We start from the raw sequence: 18,929 nt of genomic DNA, 5'->3' as shown, positions 1-18,929 counted from the left end.
ACATTTAAACTTTGTATAATGATATACTTCAAAACATTTCTCGTCATTATTAGGCTAAGTCAAAGCGCTCAGCAGACGGCCAACAAATGAAAATTAGATTATTTTATCTCTTTCACGTATTGACTTGATTCAACACCTGAATGAACTTCCTCCATCTCATGTTGATTTCAGGTGACATTTATTTCCAGAGCTGACGCCTATAATACCGCCGAAGCATTCATTGTCTGTATTTTTCATGATTATACAGAGTAAAGGGTAAGATTACTTCAAGAATGATAACTCATCGCCAAAGAGAATTTATATCTACACTCTGTCAAAAAATATACATCACAAGAGTAATCATAATTCCACTGAACCTGCAATGCAGACCGTTAGAATCCTTTCTTTTTACACAATAAAGATAGCCAACATTTCCGAAGGAAAGAAAATGATCATAACAATACCTTAACTGTCCTAGTATTTGCTCGATGTCAAGAACGTGATGAATGCTCCTAAAAAAAAGCATTCATGCCTTCGAAAATCGATATAATCTACACCGATTTTTCATTCCAATTCGATGGTGCTCAAAATCTCACTGTTTGTGCCTCGGACGGGGGGAGGGCGGAGAATCTCAACAAAACAAAATCATGAGTTCACAGATCACTCAACTGAGTCATGCGGTTAAATCAACATCCACTTCACATGTATTATGTTGTTAAAAACTTGTGACAAGATCGCAAGATTATATATGCTCTGATAGCAGCAGGCGATTGATCATCACCGTATATAAGGAAAAAAGAAGACAGCGTTTTTAACGAGAGATTTTCCCCATTTAATTTCTTCTGGCTTGGGGAACAGTTATAATCCCAAGGCAATGTCCATTTTGATTATTTTCTTATTTGTTCATTTGCTTACTTTTCAGTCTTCTTTAGGGGAGGGAAGGATCACTAAAGATCCCCATCAATCCAACCAAAGGCTTGGTTCTTTGAGGTCGGAAGAACTTCCCCGTTTGGAAATGTTTAAAACATGACGCCCTTTTCCATATGAGTGTGCTAAGTAAGTAATCACTCCGTTAAATTAATGGGTCCTCCTTCATTTCGTATATTCTTCCCTTCTACAAGGAGGGAGGGTGATACAGAGGTGGATCTAGGAATTTCGTTAAGGGGACGCCTTTACAAAATTAAAGGAGGCGCATAAAGGAGGTGTGATATCGCTATTGATAATGATTGACATTTTATGGTTTATCACTCATGCCGGTGACGTCGGTGTAGAGCCTGTAATACGTCTCGCTCTTTGCTCAAACCATTCAGATGGACTCGTCACCGCCTTGTGTGACTGCATGATGGTGCAGAACAGTCAACATTAATCGCTGTTGCCCGACAGGGCAGTATTTAAATTCTGGAAATATTGCCCGTTCTAACTGCACTTTACTCTGAATGGTATACAGTCCGTCTGTTTTTGTCTGCACGATAAATGAATGTAACATGACTCAATGCAAGCACTATCGACATATACGTCCACTTCAGCAGCATTTCATCTGTCGATTGTCCCAAATGGACCGATGTCACGCAAATATATAGATGGAAAGACTACAAGTAAATGCATAAATACTTGACTTTTTTTTATTTATTCAACTTTACTTTTCATTTCCATTAAATATACAGGGAAAATTATATACAATGCATTAACAGAACATATTTTGTACTAATTTCAAAAACGTAAATTAACAAAATACATGTGATCACGAGTAACAATTCTTTTTAAAGGTATATACATATCCATAATACAAGGATGGGAATGGAAATGGAGGGTCCCACTAAAAAGCAAAGCTTGTACGGTATGGGACCCTCAGAAAATACATAAGAGAACGAATAATGACGTAATGAAACTACAGACAGATATATGAAACTAAATCAAAAAACCAATGTCATGATTTATTTTTGTCCATTCTATTTCTTTTTCTTTCTTTTTTTTGTCCAAGCCACCTTATGTTCAAAGTCATTTGAATTTATACAGGAGAAATGCATAATATAAACATAATGATTACAGTCTAGTTCCATTGAGATATAAGATTGAAAATACGAGTAACAAAATAACGTAAGTTTCGTATGTATTCACAAGCAACTCTCGTATGGGTTTTTGTTCTTAAGAATGAGATAATGTTTTTATTGATGATCAAATCGAAGATAGTGATTTTACCCCTCCCTCTCATCACTTAGGTTATCATATAACTTTAAAACAGGATGGTGTCACTCATGCAATCTCTTTTTCTTTGCAGACGTAGGAAATTCATTTCATTATATACTTATGTATTATCATTGTCGCGTCATCATTAGGCTTGTACCACATTTGCATCATAATTTGGATAATAATCATATTGCTGTAACTATTCTTATTGCTTCGTAAAAAGGTGTGGAATTTCAGACTTCCTTAATGTCCTTTTTTGCTATGTCTGATTCGAATGAAACTTCTGCCTTTCTGTTAATTTGATTCTATGTATAGCATCATATACTGAATTAAGGCAGCTTGAAAACTTGTAGTACGATGTCACCATAAACGAAAAACAAACAAACAAACAAACAAACAAACAAACAAACAAACAAACAAACAAACAAACATATAAATAAACAAACAACAGATCCGAATGAGTTAAGCAGGTATACGATTTGGCCGTGTCATCAGTAAGTTAGGATTGTGTTTGCCTTTATTTCGATGTCAAAATGATGTGACTAAAATTCATGCGACCCATAGAATTAAATATTTATTTTCTAGAGGCTTCCCCATGTTACCGAATTAAATCAAACTGTAAAATTTGTTAATATTTTTTTTCAGTGCATTGTGTTGAGCATGGAACTGTAATATATAGGCTATGTATTTCAATGAAACACAAATTCCCAAATAAGTATCCAACTGAACCCACATCGATTATGCTGAACTAAAATTAAGTGCATGTATTTCGTATACCCTTCGTACCCGAGATAATTCAAAAACTATCATATGCATGGTAGGAATACATTCTGTAGTTTATCCTGTACCCCGTTACCACGAATATCCTGTCCGGATGTAGCTTGCGTGATAATTTGTATTTTTCTTTCTACGAAATCATAAACAAAACAACATTTGGTTTATGGTTTATACAAGAAACTTCCAAGGACAAACCAACAGCATACTGTTGATTTTATGTCACAACGCGTTGTATCCAATTATCTGTTTTTTGTTTTCCTTGTTTGTGTGTGTGTGTTTTTTTTAAAAACATATGTTACAAACCAATGAATTCCCGTTGTAAGTTGTTTAAATTGAAATACATTATAACGAGTTACAGTAGCTGTTGTAAGGTTATTTTTTGTTTTTGTTTTCAAATAACAGAATGATTTGAGTGGCGCGGTACAATGTACAGTTTGTATTAAAATTATGTCCTCTATTTGACAGATAACCTAAATATCTCGTTTCATTTATTTTATTGTTTTGCAAATCAACAAATCACGTTAGTAAACATACACATTATCAGCAAAGTTTAATGATTATAGATTATGAATGGATGAATCAACAGCTACATAAATGACAGTTCCATAAGTAAAAATCATTTTGACAAAAAAGCATTCACCTAGATATATTTGTAGGTAGGTACGTGCGTGCTGTAGATTTAGGTAATATGAATGATAACTTTGATTGAATTTCCAATATGTAATGAAAATATGAATAGATAATAATGATAACAGAATGAATACTGCGAAAGAAATATAGAATGAGAAAGGGGGAAAAGATATAGAAAGATAGAAACACTCAGCACACAAAGAAAATGAAACTAACTCCTTTTTCGGTTTGATGCGCTCTTTGAGCAGATCAATTCTTCGATTCATTAATTTTACTCGATGAAGTAAATACTTCAGAAAAAAAAAAGAAGCTAAGTCAATCATTTCAATTGTTGGCGTCGACTTTCTCAGTCAAGCATTTTTCCCGTATTCGCTTCACTGAAACTTTGGTAACTCCAGATGACGAACTTGCCAAGTTGATCTAGCTGAAACACCGCCGCCTGCGGGCCAAACACGCGACGATTACCTGCGGATGCATAAAAAAGCGGAAGTTTTGTATTGTTGGAGCTGATCGCTGAACGCGACAACAGATAAGCGAGACTGCGCCAACAGTGGAGGTGGTTTCAAGGACCAGTTTACCGGCGGTGCTGGTATCCGTTCATTGAGTGATCTCTATTACTTCGTGTAATCTCTGCGTTGCCTGTGAGGCGACAGCATCCGCTCGTGCTGCGGGGAAACTTTGGAGACGGCTTTATCGCTTCTCCGGCTCAGCATTTTAGAGGATTCAAGATTCTAGTGGAATACATCCTCCAAGGATTGATTTTTGTCTTGGATCCCATTTAGTCTTGACTGTCTCAGCTCTGTGGAAAATTAATAAATTCCTCTCATTCCATTACGATGTCTCGTTCTTGCGGGGCCGCTCTGCTGGCGGCGATAACGTGCGTGATGGTGGTGGCACAGCTCCGGGGCGCCGCCGCGGTGCAGATTAACAACGGTGTTAGAACCTGTCAGGAGCATCCAGTGGAAATTCGCGAAGAAATGGCCAACGTTGTTATCTCTGGATTCATCCAGGGCATCATGAGGAAACCCAGGACTATCATGTACGACTGCAACGTCGAGGTCTTTCGCGTGTTCAAGGGTCGGGACGAGCTTCACTCTCACGTCGAGCCTCCAATGAACGGAAACTCGCTCATGATCGGCGGCTTCGGCGATCCCACCATCTGCGACAACGCCGTGACTCGGGGCGAGACGCGCATCTTCATGCTGAACAAAAACAACGACGGCCACCTTATGCTGAATTCTAGCGTCATCCGCATCACTCTCAACAACCTCGTAGAAGCAGAAGCAGCTGTATTGGGTATGTTTCCTTTCTTTCTTTCTTCTTCCTTTATTTATTTTATTTTATTTTATTTTTTGCCAAAGCATAGAGTCTACCCCTGACCCATAAATCCATCAAGGAAGCACAAGCCTGAATGAAGCCAGTGTGAGTAGCCTGTAAAAGTGAGAGAGAGAGAGAGAAAAAAAAAAGATAGAAGAGAGATATAACGGGAAAATTAGATAAAAAGAAATGAACAAGAGTCAAAAATGAGAAGGTGAATGATGAGGACAAGAAGGAGTTCGTTAACTTTTAATATACATTATTACCTCCGTTTCTCTTTGCTTTGACATGTATTTGGCAAATAATTGTGGGTTCTTCTCTTCTTCCTGGTGAGTGACCGCAATCAACATGCTGATTATTCGGTCACTTTGTCAGGTAGGTCGGTATTGCACGGTGCCGTAGATTTTGAGTTTAACAACAATATAATTTGTTTCGTTGAATAATACATAATCCCAAGAAATGTGTCGGCAAACCAACGATGAAGATACAAACATATCCCTATTGTAAAATTGCTGCAGTGGTTTATACAATAGCAATGATTTATAAGTTACAAAAAGTACATGTGAGATACATATACCTGGATATCGTAAGTTTTTGAGAAGTGGATTGCTGACTATCTTTCTTTTGATGTTGAACTACACTGTAGGACTCGATGACATAAAAGATAGTGTTGCTGTGCCATAATATTATGTTTGGGGAACAATAAGCAGATAAAATTCCATCTTTGCATTGTATTGCATGTGACATGCTTGTAAAAATCAAATTATGTACTGATGTGACTCTTGTTTTCAAATTCTATAACTTAGGTTCAGCTTAACATATTTGAAGATTTTATTGTGTCCTTTTTTTTGGAGAAAGAGAACTGTGTTAACAAATACTAGATTTTAAAGTGCTGTTGACTGAGGCAACCTATATCATCAAGTGAGAATGATAAAGGCATATATATACATTGTAAATTGCCACTGAAAAGCCATAGTGTTCAAGACATCTTAACGCCCTTATTATTCTCAGCCGACAATATTGTTTCTACAAAGAAACTTGGCGACTGGGATTTGAGTAGAACTCTTCGGACTGCTGATAGGATTTTACACTCTGTTGGCTTGGCAGCTTACTAGCAAGCTTTTCTGTACTCGGCACATTGAAAAAGAGACCAGTGCATTTTTTGCCGTGATCACAACCAAATCAGCGAGTTTTAGGGGATGCATTTTGTCCCAATGTTTTGAGTTTGATAACTGGCTTTGATACGCTGGCTGCGTTGCATTGCCGGCATGGATCCAGCAGATGAGCTCAACGAAGCATGTGCTCAGAAACCTTGCACAGGACTGCTTATGTACCAGGCATTTTTTTTTTTCAATGCAGGGTCTTCTACAGGCCAAGAAAATGACCCATTGTCGTCAGCCTTGCACTCAGGCTTTTGGATAGAACATGGTTGAGTGAGTTGAGCCCAGAGAAGCTTTGTGCGAAAAAAAAAGGCAGCTTCATGCCAAATCTATGGTGGACACTCCACTGAATGAGAAAATAAAAACAGAAGGCTCCTAAAGGAGGAAAACAAAACGCTTTGTTGCGACAAGAGAAGCCTCCAAAAGGCATCTCGGGCTTTTGTGGGAGTTAACTTTCACCCACATGCCTAGATGCAATTTTCACTAAACTCATCCGCATTATGTATTCTATATAAATAGTAAATCTGTTGCTTGATATAGCCCATGGTCCTGCTAAGAGCAGTATGTACTATAATGCCCTCCATCAAACTATGTCTCGTCTGGCTGCAACAAAGAAGAAAAAGTAGAAGGTCTTTTTTTTGGCGTCATTTTGTTGGTAATCTCTAGGGCTCGTCTGTGGTAGTGTTCCAAGTTGCGAGACAAGCGAAAAGCTGAACATTACCAACAAATAAGAGGCTTGAGGTCCCATCATGTGAACCAGAGTTCAAGCCTCGAGAGGATTACATTTAATTTGCTCTCATGTGGAGCATTCCCAACCCCCATTCCTTTCTTTCTCCTTGTCAAAATGTAATATGTCCACCCACACATGACCTCTGTGCTCCACATTCCAACAAGGGTGAAGTTTTAGAAAACTATCCCTGGTAAGGCTGGCTGTGTGATATGTATTTGCCCCAATTATGCACTTCACACGGAAACCATCACCACACAAAATTTCACACATTGTTACTCTGAAAGGATTCTGTGGAAATAGCAAGATTTGTTTACATTGAAGTTTAGATCCAATGTCAAAGAAAATATGCAATCCTCTGAAAGAATCAGAAGTCAGGTATACTAAGACAGAAATAGACAGGCAGACAGAAGAACAGCTACTGGTAGATAGTAATGATGATGGTTGTAAGAAAAGAGTTAAAGAAATACAAGAAAAAGAGAACACGATTATCAATTTAATTTTTCCTGTGAAGGTTCCATGCATACTGTCTCCTGTCTGAAAAGAAAAATCCATAAAACATGTGGTCCACAGATTTTGTTCTGTTATGGATTTGACTACAAACATCTCAAGATTTACGATCAGCATATTATTGGAGTCTTCTTCCAAGACTACACCTCATGCTGACACTCTGGAGTGTATGTTTTCAATTATTAAATTATCAAATTATACTTTTCAATTATTCAGTTATGAATTTTAACTGCCATAAAGACCAGACCAACAGAGATAACAATTTGTGGTGCAAGACAGACTTGTAGCAGTATTGCTCAATTTAGAGCTAGGGAGAATTATCCACATAAATCAGGCCTCAATTATCCTGTGTCTAGCCACAACTATTTTCCAGGGGAGATGTTGTGACTGTGCTAACAAAAATTATATAAATTGCTGTGAAAGTCTTGTGACATGAAAGTAAATTGATAATGATCATCACAATCAAAGAGAGTATTGTAAAATTAGCATTGTCTTTAATACCCCAGCCATCTGCTGTTTAAAAAAAAAAAAAAAAAAACAAAAACCAACAAACAAAAAAACAACAACAAACAAACAAACAAACACAAGCTAAAAGAAATCAAAATCAGAGAAACATTTGTGACAGATTTTCTCAATCTGAACAAATGAACCTGGTTTTGGGTTCCTCATGGTGTCTTCCAGGAAGTTTGCCCTAGTGGGATCCCCCCCCCCCCAAAAAAAAAAGAAAAAGAAAAAAGAAAAGGACCAGTTGTCCTCAGAAGGGGGCAGGCCATACAGATGTGCACATAAAATATTGGGGCACATCTGTATGCCATACTGAGGGACACCCTCCAAGTCTTTGGGGAGGGAGAAGCGGAAGTTGCTGTGGCCCTTTCTGTGGTGGGAGAAAAATTTATGCCAGTTTGTCCCAACCAGACTGGTGTCAGACATTGAAGGTTAGATGTTGTGCAGTTTGAAATCATGATCCCCTAGCAAAAGTGCAAATATTTTATGGAATCTCATTGTACCCTGTTGCCTACTTTAAGTCCTCCTTTCATGATTTTGGCATAGTCTTTTTTTCTCCAAAAGATATAATGGTAATTTCAAGCTGTGTGATCTGCCATCTTCATGATGCTTGATCTGATAACTTCTACAGTCACCTCCACTTAGTTGAGATAGCCTAGGAGGTGGATTGTCATCCAGATTCAAGTGGTTGCCCCAGTTAAACATAACTACACAAGAAAGGATTGTATCTGTAGTCTGCACTAAGTTTGATACATAAGCCTGCAGATCATGCCTGCATACAACACATGTATCATCAATAGAATGTACCCCTAACAACCTTTTAAGGGAGTGTACAGTACTGGTTGAGGTGGGAATTCATGTTTTGAATATTCCTAAGTGAGATAATGAGAAACCTCCTATGAAATATGAAAGAGCATGTCATTTTAAGAATGGTTCAACGTTTATTTGATAAAAATTGGTTTTCAAATGGCTTTTATTAGGATCTCTTTGTTTCACATTGTTTTTGGATATATCAGCCATTTCAAAACCAACTTTCATAAAATAAACTTTTGATACCCCTTAGAATTGCATGCTCTTTGACATATCATAGAGTGGTTTTTGAATATCTTGCAAAACGTTAAAAGTTAAATCCTCACCTCAACCAGAACTGTACACACCCTTTAAGTATGTGTAGCTGTATAAATACATTCATCATTGAAGAAAAGTTTTTGTGTCAGTTTTAATGACAAAATTTATTTAATATCTAAAGAAGAATAGACACAAAATGGGGGAAAAAACAGCATTGTATTTCATTCAACCTTGTCAACCATCTGTGGGCTCAGCATGCCCGGGCGATACATGATTTGTGTTGTTCAGGGGAAAGTTTTAATGCACATTCCACAATGTATACAATTCCCTGAAAGGGATGTCATCCCTTATGGACGGCTGAAAGTGATGCCTCAAATATTTTAGAGGATGTTTCCATCTTCGAGGCAGTGTGCAAACTCCGTCCTGGCTGATTTAAAAGCTAAAATAGGACAAGAATGTCTCCGGATAGTCCATCCTCAGACTTGTTTGATAAACAGTCTGAGAGACTTTTAGTCTGACCCTGTTACATTCTAGGGGAATTTCAAGGGCATTTCCTGCCGCTATGTGATTTTGTGATTTTTTTTTTTTTTTAACTTTCTTTCATCTTCTGGAAACCTCTTAGCAGGGTTTTAATAGTTTTATAGAAGTACAGAGAGAGAGGGGAGAGACAAGAGAGGGGAAGAGAAGAGAGAAGAGAAAAAGAAAATAGACAGGGTAGAGGAGATATCGAGGAGATATCGAGGAGAAAGAAAACTTAGCCTTCTTTACAGGCCCTTATGCTGTTGTTCGTGTCGTCATGAGCTACTTAAAGCCCGCCGAAGTTGATCCTGTAGGCGCGATGGCCTATTGAGCTTTGCGAAAGCTTAACCTGCACACAACACCTACTGAATAATTCAGCAAGTCACTTTGACCATTATGTAAACTGCTCAATTCCCTCATCAGTTGCCAGCGTGAAAAGTCTCTTGGGTGATAAAACTTTGAGGATTTGTTTGCAAGTTTATCGCTCCCAAACAAAGTTTTGGTTATTTTAATTCAGTAAATTGACAAGTTAAGAAATTAAGATCCTGTGGGTCTCCAAAGGCACTCTCTTGCATCTTGCTGAAGACTTGAATCAAAGCCCAAATATATGGATTGATTAAAGGATTAATATTAGTAGAACACATCAGTTAAAGTTCCTAACTCTTTAGCAGAATTTCAAGAAGGTATGTTTGACAACATATTACTGGAGGATTGAAAATGATGTACTGCTTTTTCTCTTCCTCTCTGATCTCTTTGTGGAATTTGTTCATTTTCTGGTGATTCTTGTGAAACTGCATCCAGAAAATTGAATTGACTCATCCGTGCAGTGGGCAAGATCAGTGGACAGATTTTGATTGTTAAAGAGTATAATTTTTGTTGTGGTTCTTCCCTTCATGCTTGCATTGCAAATCTGCACCCTCTCAACACAAGTTTGTCAACAAGATTGATGAAAGTTCATTTTTGCAAAAAGGTCCGATCCAGGAGTATCCGAGCAGAGGTTTTTTAGGGGTGTTTTTGTATTTGTTTACTCTTCCAAATGAGTGTAGGAGGCAGAGTCTCCGTTCATTTCAATTTGTCACTATATACGGTGCTTATGGTGTGTTACACCGTATTCAAAAGATTGATCATGAAAAGGACTGTGCTCAAACTATGCAGCAGCATTGACAAGTGTCTGCAATGGCTCAGTAAACAGTGGTATTTTTTTTTTCTACCTCCTTTGCAATATTTGCAGTTTGAGTAAGTGTTGCAAACTGGCGGCTCTACAGGGTTTCATAACCTTGCCCATTTCTTTTCGGGAGATAATGCAAATAAGACAGACAGCTCAGTGTTCAACACAGACATGGCCAGAGCGATCAAAATTGTGTCATACATACAATGTATTACAAGCTGTACTGTAACTGATCATTGCTACATGTGCATATTTGAAAATTTGCTCATTTTATTTGCTTCTTGATTGCTGACAAAAGCTGTAATTAGATAAAGAAATTTGAAAAGCAGATCACACTATTGCCTTGTTCACTTTCTTGGTGAAGTCATGAATGATGTAGTGTTCAAGAGATCTCATATCAGCAATAATGTAAGGTGGGAATGTTGCAGTGTTGGTTTCTACAGGTGTCCGGCATGTTAAATGGTTTGGAACATTGATAAAAGCAAGGAAAACAATTAGTACAGTATCTACAGTTGTAGCTTCCCAGGCATGATTACGACATATTGGTAGATTCTGCAATATCCAAGATACAATTATGCTTTACTTTATTTTTGCCTCAGTGATCGATGAGAAAATGCAAGTGAGAAACACCACCACTTTCCTAGGATGCCTTTAATCTTGTTCACACGCACCCAAAATTAAAGGTTTTTGAAAATGTATTTTAGCAATGCGATGTAAAAACTTAATTCTTGGACGTGGAAAAAAAATGTGTTAACTTTTACTTTTGGTAAAACTTATGATAATTTGCCTTATATGGCATGTGTGAACAGGCCATGAAGAAACCACCTTTGTTTTGACAAACCAATTTTGCATCTCACCCTACTTGGGTCCCTTTGTAACTACAATGTTGTCTTGGTTACTGTTTGGATTAAAAAAATAAAAGAAACCCCAGTAGGTAGGCCTATTAGATTTAAACCACACCTTGAGATGTACAACATTTACAGCTTGTTTTGCTAAAACTTGTGTTCAGCTTCAGCACTACAAAAGCAGACAATCAGTATCGCAAACAGCTTGATGACACCGTTGCCAATTAAGACTCATTATCTTTAGATTTAAGGGGTCATGACTATAAAAAGGCTGGATTACATAACACTGGATAATCAGTTGAGGGGGGGGGGCTGTATAAAGTCAAGTGCATTTTCACACTAATTACTGGAGGCAAAAGCTGAGGTAAGCAACTAATTGAATCCCCATGATAGAGGAAGTTGGAATTAGTGATGGGGCGTGAAGTACCTGCAATGAGGTGACAAAGCTTTTGCGCTGATTGTGATAGTTTTGACCCACTGACCTCACTGTGGAAAACGCCATCCTTTAATTGCATTGTGTGGGAAAATGTTAAGAAAAGATACCATGCAAATGGAGTATAGAAGATGATTCAAAGAAATATTGAATGATAAGATTTACAAAATGTTATTCTTATAAAAATAGAATTAATGTTACATATCAGACAGACCTCTTTTGTGCTGTGTTTTCTCAAGACCCTTTTCAACTCAACAAATTGGCATTACAAGCAACAATATGATTATCATGGAGTCAGTGCACTTTAATGCAATACAATGCAGTGATATTTTTGAATTTATGTACTCCTAAACTGGTATCAATTTGTATGATGTTCAAAGGATTTTTTCTTTTTCTCACAATCTATCCATTGTGAACAATATGGTTTTAAAGGCAATGTCGGCAGCACAACTAATTGGAAGTTTTCTTAAAGTCTCAAAGAAGTTGTCAAAAGCGAGGCTAAGCTGTGGAATTTGGCATTTTGGTCTAGTAATTACCCTCACTTTGAACCAGACTTAATGTCAGTATAGCCTGGTTTTCTCCAGCTATTTATCCCAACAATAAAAAGGTGAAAAGCCGCCTCCTAAAATACAAGCACCGAGGCAGCTTCGGGGGCTGTTGCAGTTTTATGTACCACGCGTGCATTCATTCTCCAGTTAGAAGTTCAGGAAGTTCACCTTATTAATTTCAAATGGGCCCCAGGATCTGCCTAATAAAGGGTGTTTTGGGAGGAATGCACATAAATGAACATGTGGGGATGAGTGAGTTGAAGGAATGCCTGGTCGAGATGTGAAAATTTGTTTCCCCGGCCACAAACGCAGTTACATTTGTGCCCTTTCTCATGTGACATGTGTATAATTGTACGAGGGACATATTTTCCCCAGATGTGAGTCTGCAGCGCTGTTTGACTTTTCATTTGTTCATTGACTAACGTACAGCAAGTAGGGCCTACATATTCCAATTTCAGATGTCTCCTACTAGTCTATCTTATTCAGACCCAGAGAAATTGAGCATTTGTAATTAATTATTTTCAGTCCCTTTGAAATTCTTGAGTTTCTCCTACGATTCGTACCATTGTAACTTTGTCCTTTTATAATACACATTCTTGAAGTCCTGTTACCTGTAAATTGTTTTCTTACTAACCCTGTCGGCTTATTGACAACGTCTGGAATCTTAATGATGTATACTTAGGCCTAAGTCATTCAACTATGATTCAGACAGATATTCATAACCATATTATAATATGACTATACAAGATGTAATGTTTTGTTTAAGTTTGACCCTTAAATGTGCAAACATTTGATCGTAGTGGAACGCAATGTCATTTGAAGATATACAATGAATTTAAGTTTAAAAGTGCATCGTTTAATTATTAAAATGAATTAGATCAAAGCATTTTTAAACCAAAATGAGACTCAAATGTAGTGCACAATAATTGATTCATTTTATGCAAGTTTCTAAGGATGTCGAACTAAATGTACTTTTCAGCAGTAACAGGCCTGCAGTAATAAAGTTACAAAATAATGTAGGTTTAATCTATATGCAGAAAGTTTGATTGATGAGTTTTCAATAATAGGAATACCAGTAATGCCTGGTACAGCATAATTGTAATCTCTTTTCGCGATCAGGGGTTGCTGATACGGCACGCTTTCATGTTTGAATACTTCATCAATGATGAAGTGGTACTTTTAAGTGTGTGTGTGTGTCTGTATGTCTGTGTCATGGACCTACCTACCTGTAAAGCCATCCAAGGCAGCAGCGTGCTTTCATAGTAGCCTCTATGGGATCATGGACATACGTAGGTGGGATAAGGACTGATTACGCAGGCTTAAAGGCCCTTGTGTGGACATTCCAGTTGAGGGAAGTAGGGCCTATTTGTTATCACTGACATGACTTTGGCAGTCCAGGTTAATGATGGGTCAAATATTCAGTTGTCTATGAAGAGGTTTATTTACTACCTTGAAAAGGTCATAGAAAACTGCTTCCTATACAGAACTTTTTTTTTCATGTTCGTCTTTTCTCACAAGTGATGTCATATTATATTATGATTATGATTATATCAATGATATGAGTGATAACGATAATGACAATCAAATGATGATATTCAACATTGATATCATTGTTATTATTATTATTATTATTATCATGTCATTGTCTTTGTTATCACACCAAAACAGAACTAGAACTGGGGAATGTCTATACTTATATGACAGAAATATTGAGCAAAGTTTGGTAGGTTTTACGTCCACTTGGACAAGTTGTATTGCCTTGCAACCATGCTTGCTATAATGTATTTCAACTTGCTTGCCCTGTCAAGTTACCAATGCACAAGTTTGCTGATACTAGTGTTCATGTAGGCCTACTTGTTTTTTTTTTACATCTCCTCCTTATGTAATACTAAAGGAATTTTTTTGCAGGAAGAAAATGGCATGAACTGTCATTGCAAGTCATGATGTGTTGTTCGTGTCAAAATCTTGTTTTGATAGTCAGCATGTCTGCTTCAGTCTGTTTTTTCTATTTTCCTTGTTGTGTAGTGGTAATGACTTTGGCAGTGGCAGTTTGCACGAGTGATACTTGTGGATAATCTCATTGCCAATAATACATGAGTGAACCCATTGGCAAAAACAGAGGTTTGCAATGTAGTCAATATTCAAAGAGATGTTACATTCACCATGATGTGAAAATGTGAAGAGATCGTCTGAGGGGCAGACTGTGAAAAGTGGACATAGTCTGACATGTGGACACAGTGGTTTTTTAATAGAGTGAGTGTCCCAAAGACTGGACAAGACCTATTGTCTAGGTTTGCAGGGCAGTAGAGATGGGAGATAGGCTTGGGGGGGGGGGGGGGTTGGATGTCTACGGAGGCGGCTGACTCATGAGTAATGAATGTCGTCCAAAAATAAAAATTGGAGCTATGGGGATGGGAGCAAGGGTGGGTTGAGGAGGATCAAATTTGGGAGGAAGAGAGGTAAGCAGACTGAGGATAATTACCTCCTATTGTGTGCAGTGTGGACTGCAGGGGTGTTGGTAGAGCAAGCTGGTTGACAAATAGGTACAGAAAAGGAAGGGGTGCATTACACATAGGCCTAATATATTCAAAGTAGGATTAACTGTTAAGCCTCACATCCACCAGACTGTGATTGTGCAATGTATGTGTGGACACTGCCCTGATTGCGGTGATGTGATTAGGCTGGGATTTAATAAAGGAAAAAAACAAGAAAGAGATCATGAGAGGACTGAGAGTTAATTACGTGGTGCAAAGAGATGTGACCGCTTGCCCATGGTTGGGCTCATCTTGAGTGAGTTGTTCCATCCCATCCCCCCTCCATATGTGACTGAGCGGATGGCTGATGATGGGAATGAAGTAAATGACAAGGTCTCTGATTCAAACCTTTTTGGTATGTCATTCTCTGAGTGCCAGAACTGCAACATTGTAGTGCCTATTTGTTCAGTGTAGGTTAAAGTGGAGTTTATATTAAAAGAGCCATTCCGATCACATTGTCAGATGATGCTACTCCGCATCCTCTTGAAGTCCAGTTGCCATAGAAACAGTTACTGAATGCAATATCATATCAAAAGTTGGAAACTAGATGAATATTAATTATGCATGTAATCTGCAATTTTATGTCCCACTGGTTTTCTACTGATATTCCTGTATTATTGTGCAGAGTAGAATCAATATTTACGGGCTATATACTATGTGCTGCAGGAGTATTTAGATTATATGAATAGGACTGAGAAACTTCATGTGTAGGTGCCAAGTTTCATTATTCAATGAATGCATTTCTCTGCCTAAATGATGGAAACAAATAATGGAGAAATATTCATTCTCTTTACTTGCAATGGATGTCAGTAATATCTAATGTCAGCATTCCCTTGTTATGGGGAAAATACCTTTTTTCTTGTGGTACATGTATGTTGATGGATTGCATAACAAACAGGTACATATTTTATTCACTCTGAAAGCCTCCTTGTGTAAGACATTGCATCTGGAATCGTCTTGATGACATCCAATTCCATCACTCCGTAGTGCTTGTAGTGGCTGTAGAGCACCTTTAAACCTGCCTCGGATGATTAGATGTATAACCATGGGTGGTGTGGATGTCATACAGCAAGCCGGGAATTCCATTAGCCCTGTGTGCAGGCCTGCTCGCTACTTCTCTTAAAGATGCGATAGCACTGCATGAGGATATTGTGGAGTGGGAAGACTCAGAAAATAGTGTTTGAGAATCCCTATAACAAATTGATCTGTATGATGTACAACTGTATTTAAGTACACATGCAGCCAAAAGGAGTCGACCATTGCCGATGAGTGTATGGTATGTTATGAGGTACATACTATGTATTCACTGATGGGCGCTGCTTGTGGATTTTGAACAGGGGTGGATCCAGGAATTCTGTAAAGGGGAGGCGCCTTTACAAAATTAAAGGGGGGCTCACGTGCCCCCCATTTTTTTCTTTTTATTTCTCTCGTTTGAACAAAAAATAAAGAGGGGGCTCGCGCCCGGTGCACCCCCCTCTGGATCCGCCACTGTTGAATGTACACACGTACATTTGTATCCCATGGGCTGTGTATGAAGATCATTCAATAGAGCCCCCTACCCCCCCCCCCCCCCATGTTACTGGGCCTTTAAAGGTATTAGCCCACATTTGTAAACCTGCAGCAATTGGTCTCATAGTTAGCATGGAGTTTAGGTATGATTGTAGTAACACCTGTGCAAAATTTCGTTCCAGTTAGTCCATTACTTTCATAAAAATAAGTGAAAATGCACCGTATGCATGCGTATAAAAACGCTCGCTAGCTCCGGTCCACGCACGTACTATATGCATGCGATACAATGTGTAAGTTAATGTACGTAGCTAGCCCGCGCTCGTAATTCGATTTTGGGTCGGGTTGACCCGGTTTGAAAATTGATTTTAAAACGATGATTTTCTCTCTTTTATCGAATGGTATAGACAAAGAGCAACAGGTGAGGTATGTTACTGTTATAACTTGTACTTGAAGTCATATTGGACCTGTTTCATGCAGTTTTGATTTTCGTGGGTTTGCAAATGTGGGCTAGTACCTTTAACTACTCCCTCTTCTTGGGAGAGGAGTGCCCTCGCTTGCTTGCTCGCTCGCTACCGGTAAGTAAGATGCATCACCCAGCTCACACCGATGGGCAGCGGGAGAGCATCGTCAAGGAGGTGTGGGACTCGTGACGTGTTGGGGATGCGGGGATGGGGGTACACAGGGATAGGGATGTGTGGGATGTCAATAGGAGGAATCGAGCAGACCTTTCTTGAGGCCAGACACCGCCCGGCCGGCCGGGGGTATCACCCCTGAGAGGCTGTGATGGGGAGACACTTCTCAGAGGGCGACAAATCAAGACTGATCAGATGCTAGTCTCTTTCCAAGTCGTTATTTGTATTTTTTTTCTTTTTTTCTGAGGACTGAGAAAAGAGCAGAAGGAAAAATATGTGCAACTGTTGTAAGAATATGATACATGTCATCAGGTCAGGTAATTTTTTTAGTTGCTGCCCCTGACATTTATTGCCAATAGATGATTGCAGATTTACAAGGATGTTAGGCATTTAAGATCTAGGAACAAAAAGAACAGTAAAAAAAAAGGCATCAAATTTTGATTCTTTCTGGGATTATTTTTGGCACTTTGTCATAGAGTGCCATGCTGTGGTCAGTCATGTAGCCCCCTGCAGTAGTTACCCTCTAGTTTTAAAACTTAAAGAAATGAGAAGTTGGAGCCATGATACATTTCAATTGTATTATATATTTCTATATCTCGGGCAAGAAGTGAAAATGAATTAGGATGAGGGTCAAACATGAGTGTCCTGGAAACAAGATCTGTGCTGTTGATGGTGAGATGAATGAGTAGGCCCTACTCTCAATCAAAGTTTTGTGAATTTCTCTTTGGATCTCAGAGAGACACTGCGAGTTCCCCTGATAAAGTTCCTTGCAGGTGGACGAGCTTGACGATGAGGGAAGACTGAAAAAGTCTGAAAGGCGACTAGGCTGATGAGAATCTCCCGTTAAGTTTGTGTCTGCCCCAGCAGTGGTAGCCACGGCGATGGCGGGGAGACACCATGTTTGGTTCTCCCCTGTTGCTGTCTGGTTCCCTGGAGTGAAAATGACACATCTACTTGGCTACATCTAAGGATACAGATGTACTTACTGGAAAACAAGAGGTCAACTGGGGAGACACGAAAGACAAATAATATATAAAACTGCCAGAAGAGTAGAAATATAGATATGAGAAGAGTAACAGATAGGCAGATGGGTAGATAGATACATTTCTAGATATAGATGAATAGATGAAACATTAGAAAGAAAGATATGCTGACAGTAGAAGATATAGGATAAAATTTATGTAAATAAAGGAGTGTAGTAGGATGTCAAGATTTGAAATACATTTCGATGTCAAAAATAGTGCATGCACGGCCCTTGGCAGAAACAAAACAAAGTAATTGATGATTGTATCTGATGTAATGATTTCTCACTGACATTTGATTTATTTTCAGCCATCATTAAATTCAGAATTATTTTCCAAGATTAAGTGACATATATAGGCTATTGGTTGTCTTTTCATGAAAATATATGATAGGTGTAACATGACTTAAATTGGCAGATATTTGTGGTAATAATGTATCGTAAACTATTATAACTTGACTTGAATGGATTTACCAAGCATATGTGCTCTCATGTCTTTAAGTAATCTTAGTTTAAGTTCTCCTGAGAGAACTGTAAAAAGGAGAAAATTGTTTTGAATTCCAAACAAATGCCAGAAATATTATGTCTAATTCTATTTGATGACACATTATGACATTGCAGAGCAGAGGTTTTGCTACATGTACTCTACTCCATTTATAAGATAAGGAGAAAAAATTGCTTCGTGTTGAGCAGGAGAGCGGACATACAATAAGTCTAGTAGAAGGCTTCTGGTATCATTGAGCGCTTGGTAGTAATCCAACTGGATGGTGGACACGCCCCCCTGCCACTTCCAGACTGGGCTCTTATTCATCAAGCACTATTTGGAAATCACCCATAGAATCAACATCCTGTTATTCCTAG

General features: G+C 38.4%; 1 protein-coding gene across 1 annotated transcript in view; it reads left to right on the top strand.

Annotated features, from left to right (window-relative positions):
- The first annotated feature begins 4,255 nt into the window (after nt 1-4,255).
- LOC140238629 (uncharacterized) overlaps nt 4,256-18,929 on the top strand; it is a 116,588-nt gene continuing 101,914 nt past the window's right edge. Inside the window, exon 1 of the mRNA XM_072318529.1 lies at nt 4,256-4,869. Within this exon, the coding sequence (XP_072174630.1) occupies nt 4,410-4,869 (460 nt within the window). The 5' untranslated portion in view covers nt 4,256-4,409. The remainder of the gene's footprint in view (nt 4,870-18,929) is intronic.

This window comes from Diadema setosum, chromosome 15 (assembly GCF_964275005.1).
Source record: "Diadema setosum chromosome 15, eeDiaSeto1, whole genome shotgun sequence".
NCBI classification, from domain to species: domain Eukaryota; kingdom Metazoa; phylum Echinodermata; class Echinoidea; order Diadematoida; family Diadematidae; genus Diadema; species Diadema setosum.
The sequence above is the reverse complement of the archived record's forward strand: the minus strand, read 5'-3'. Positions and strand labels throughout refer to the sequence as shown.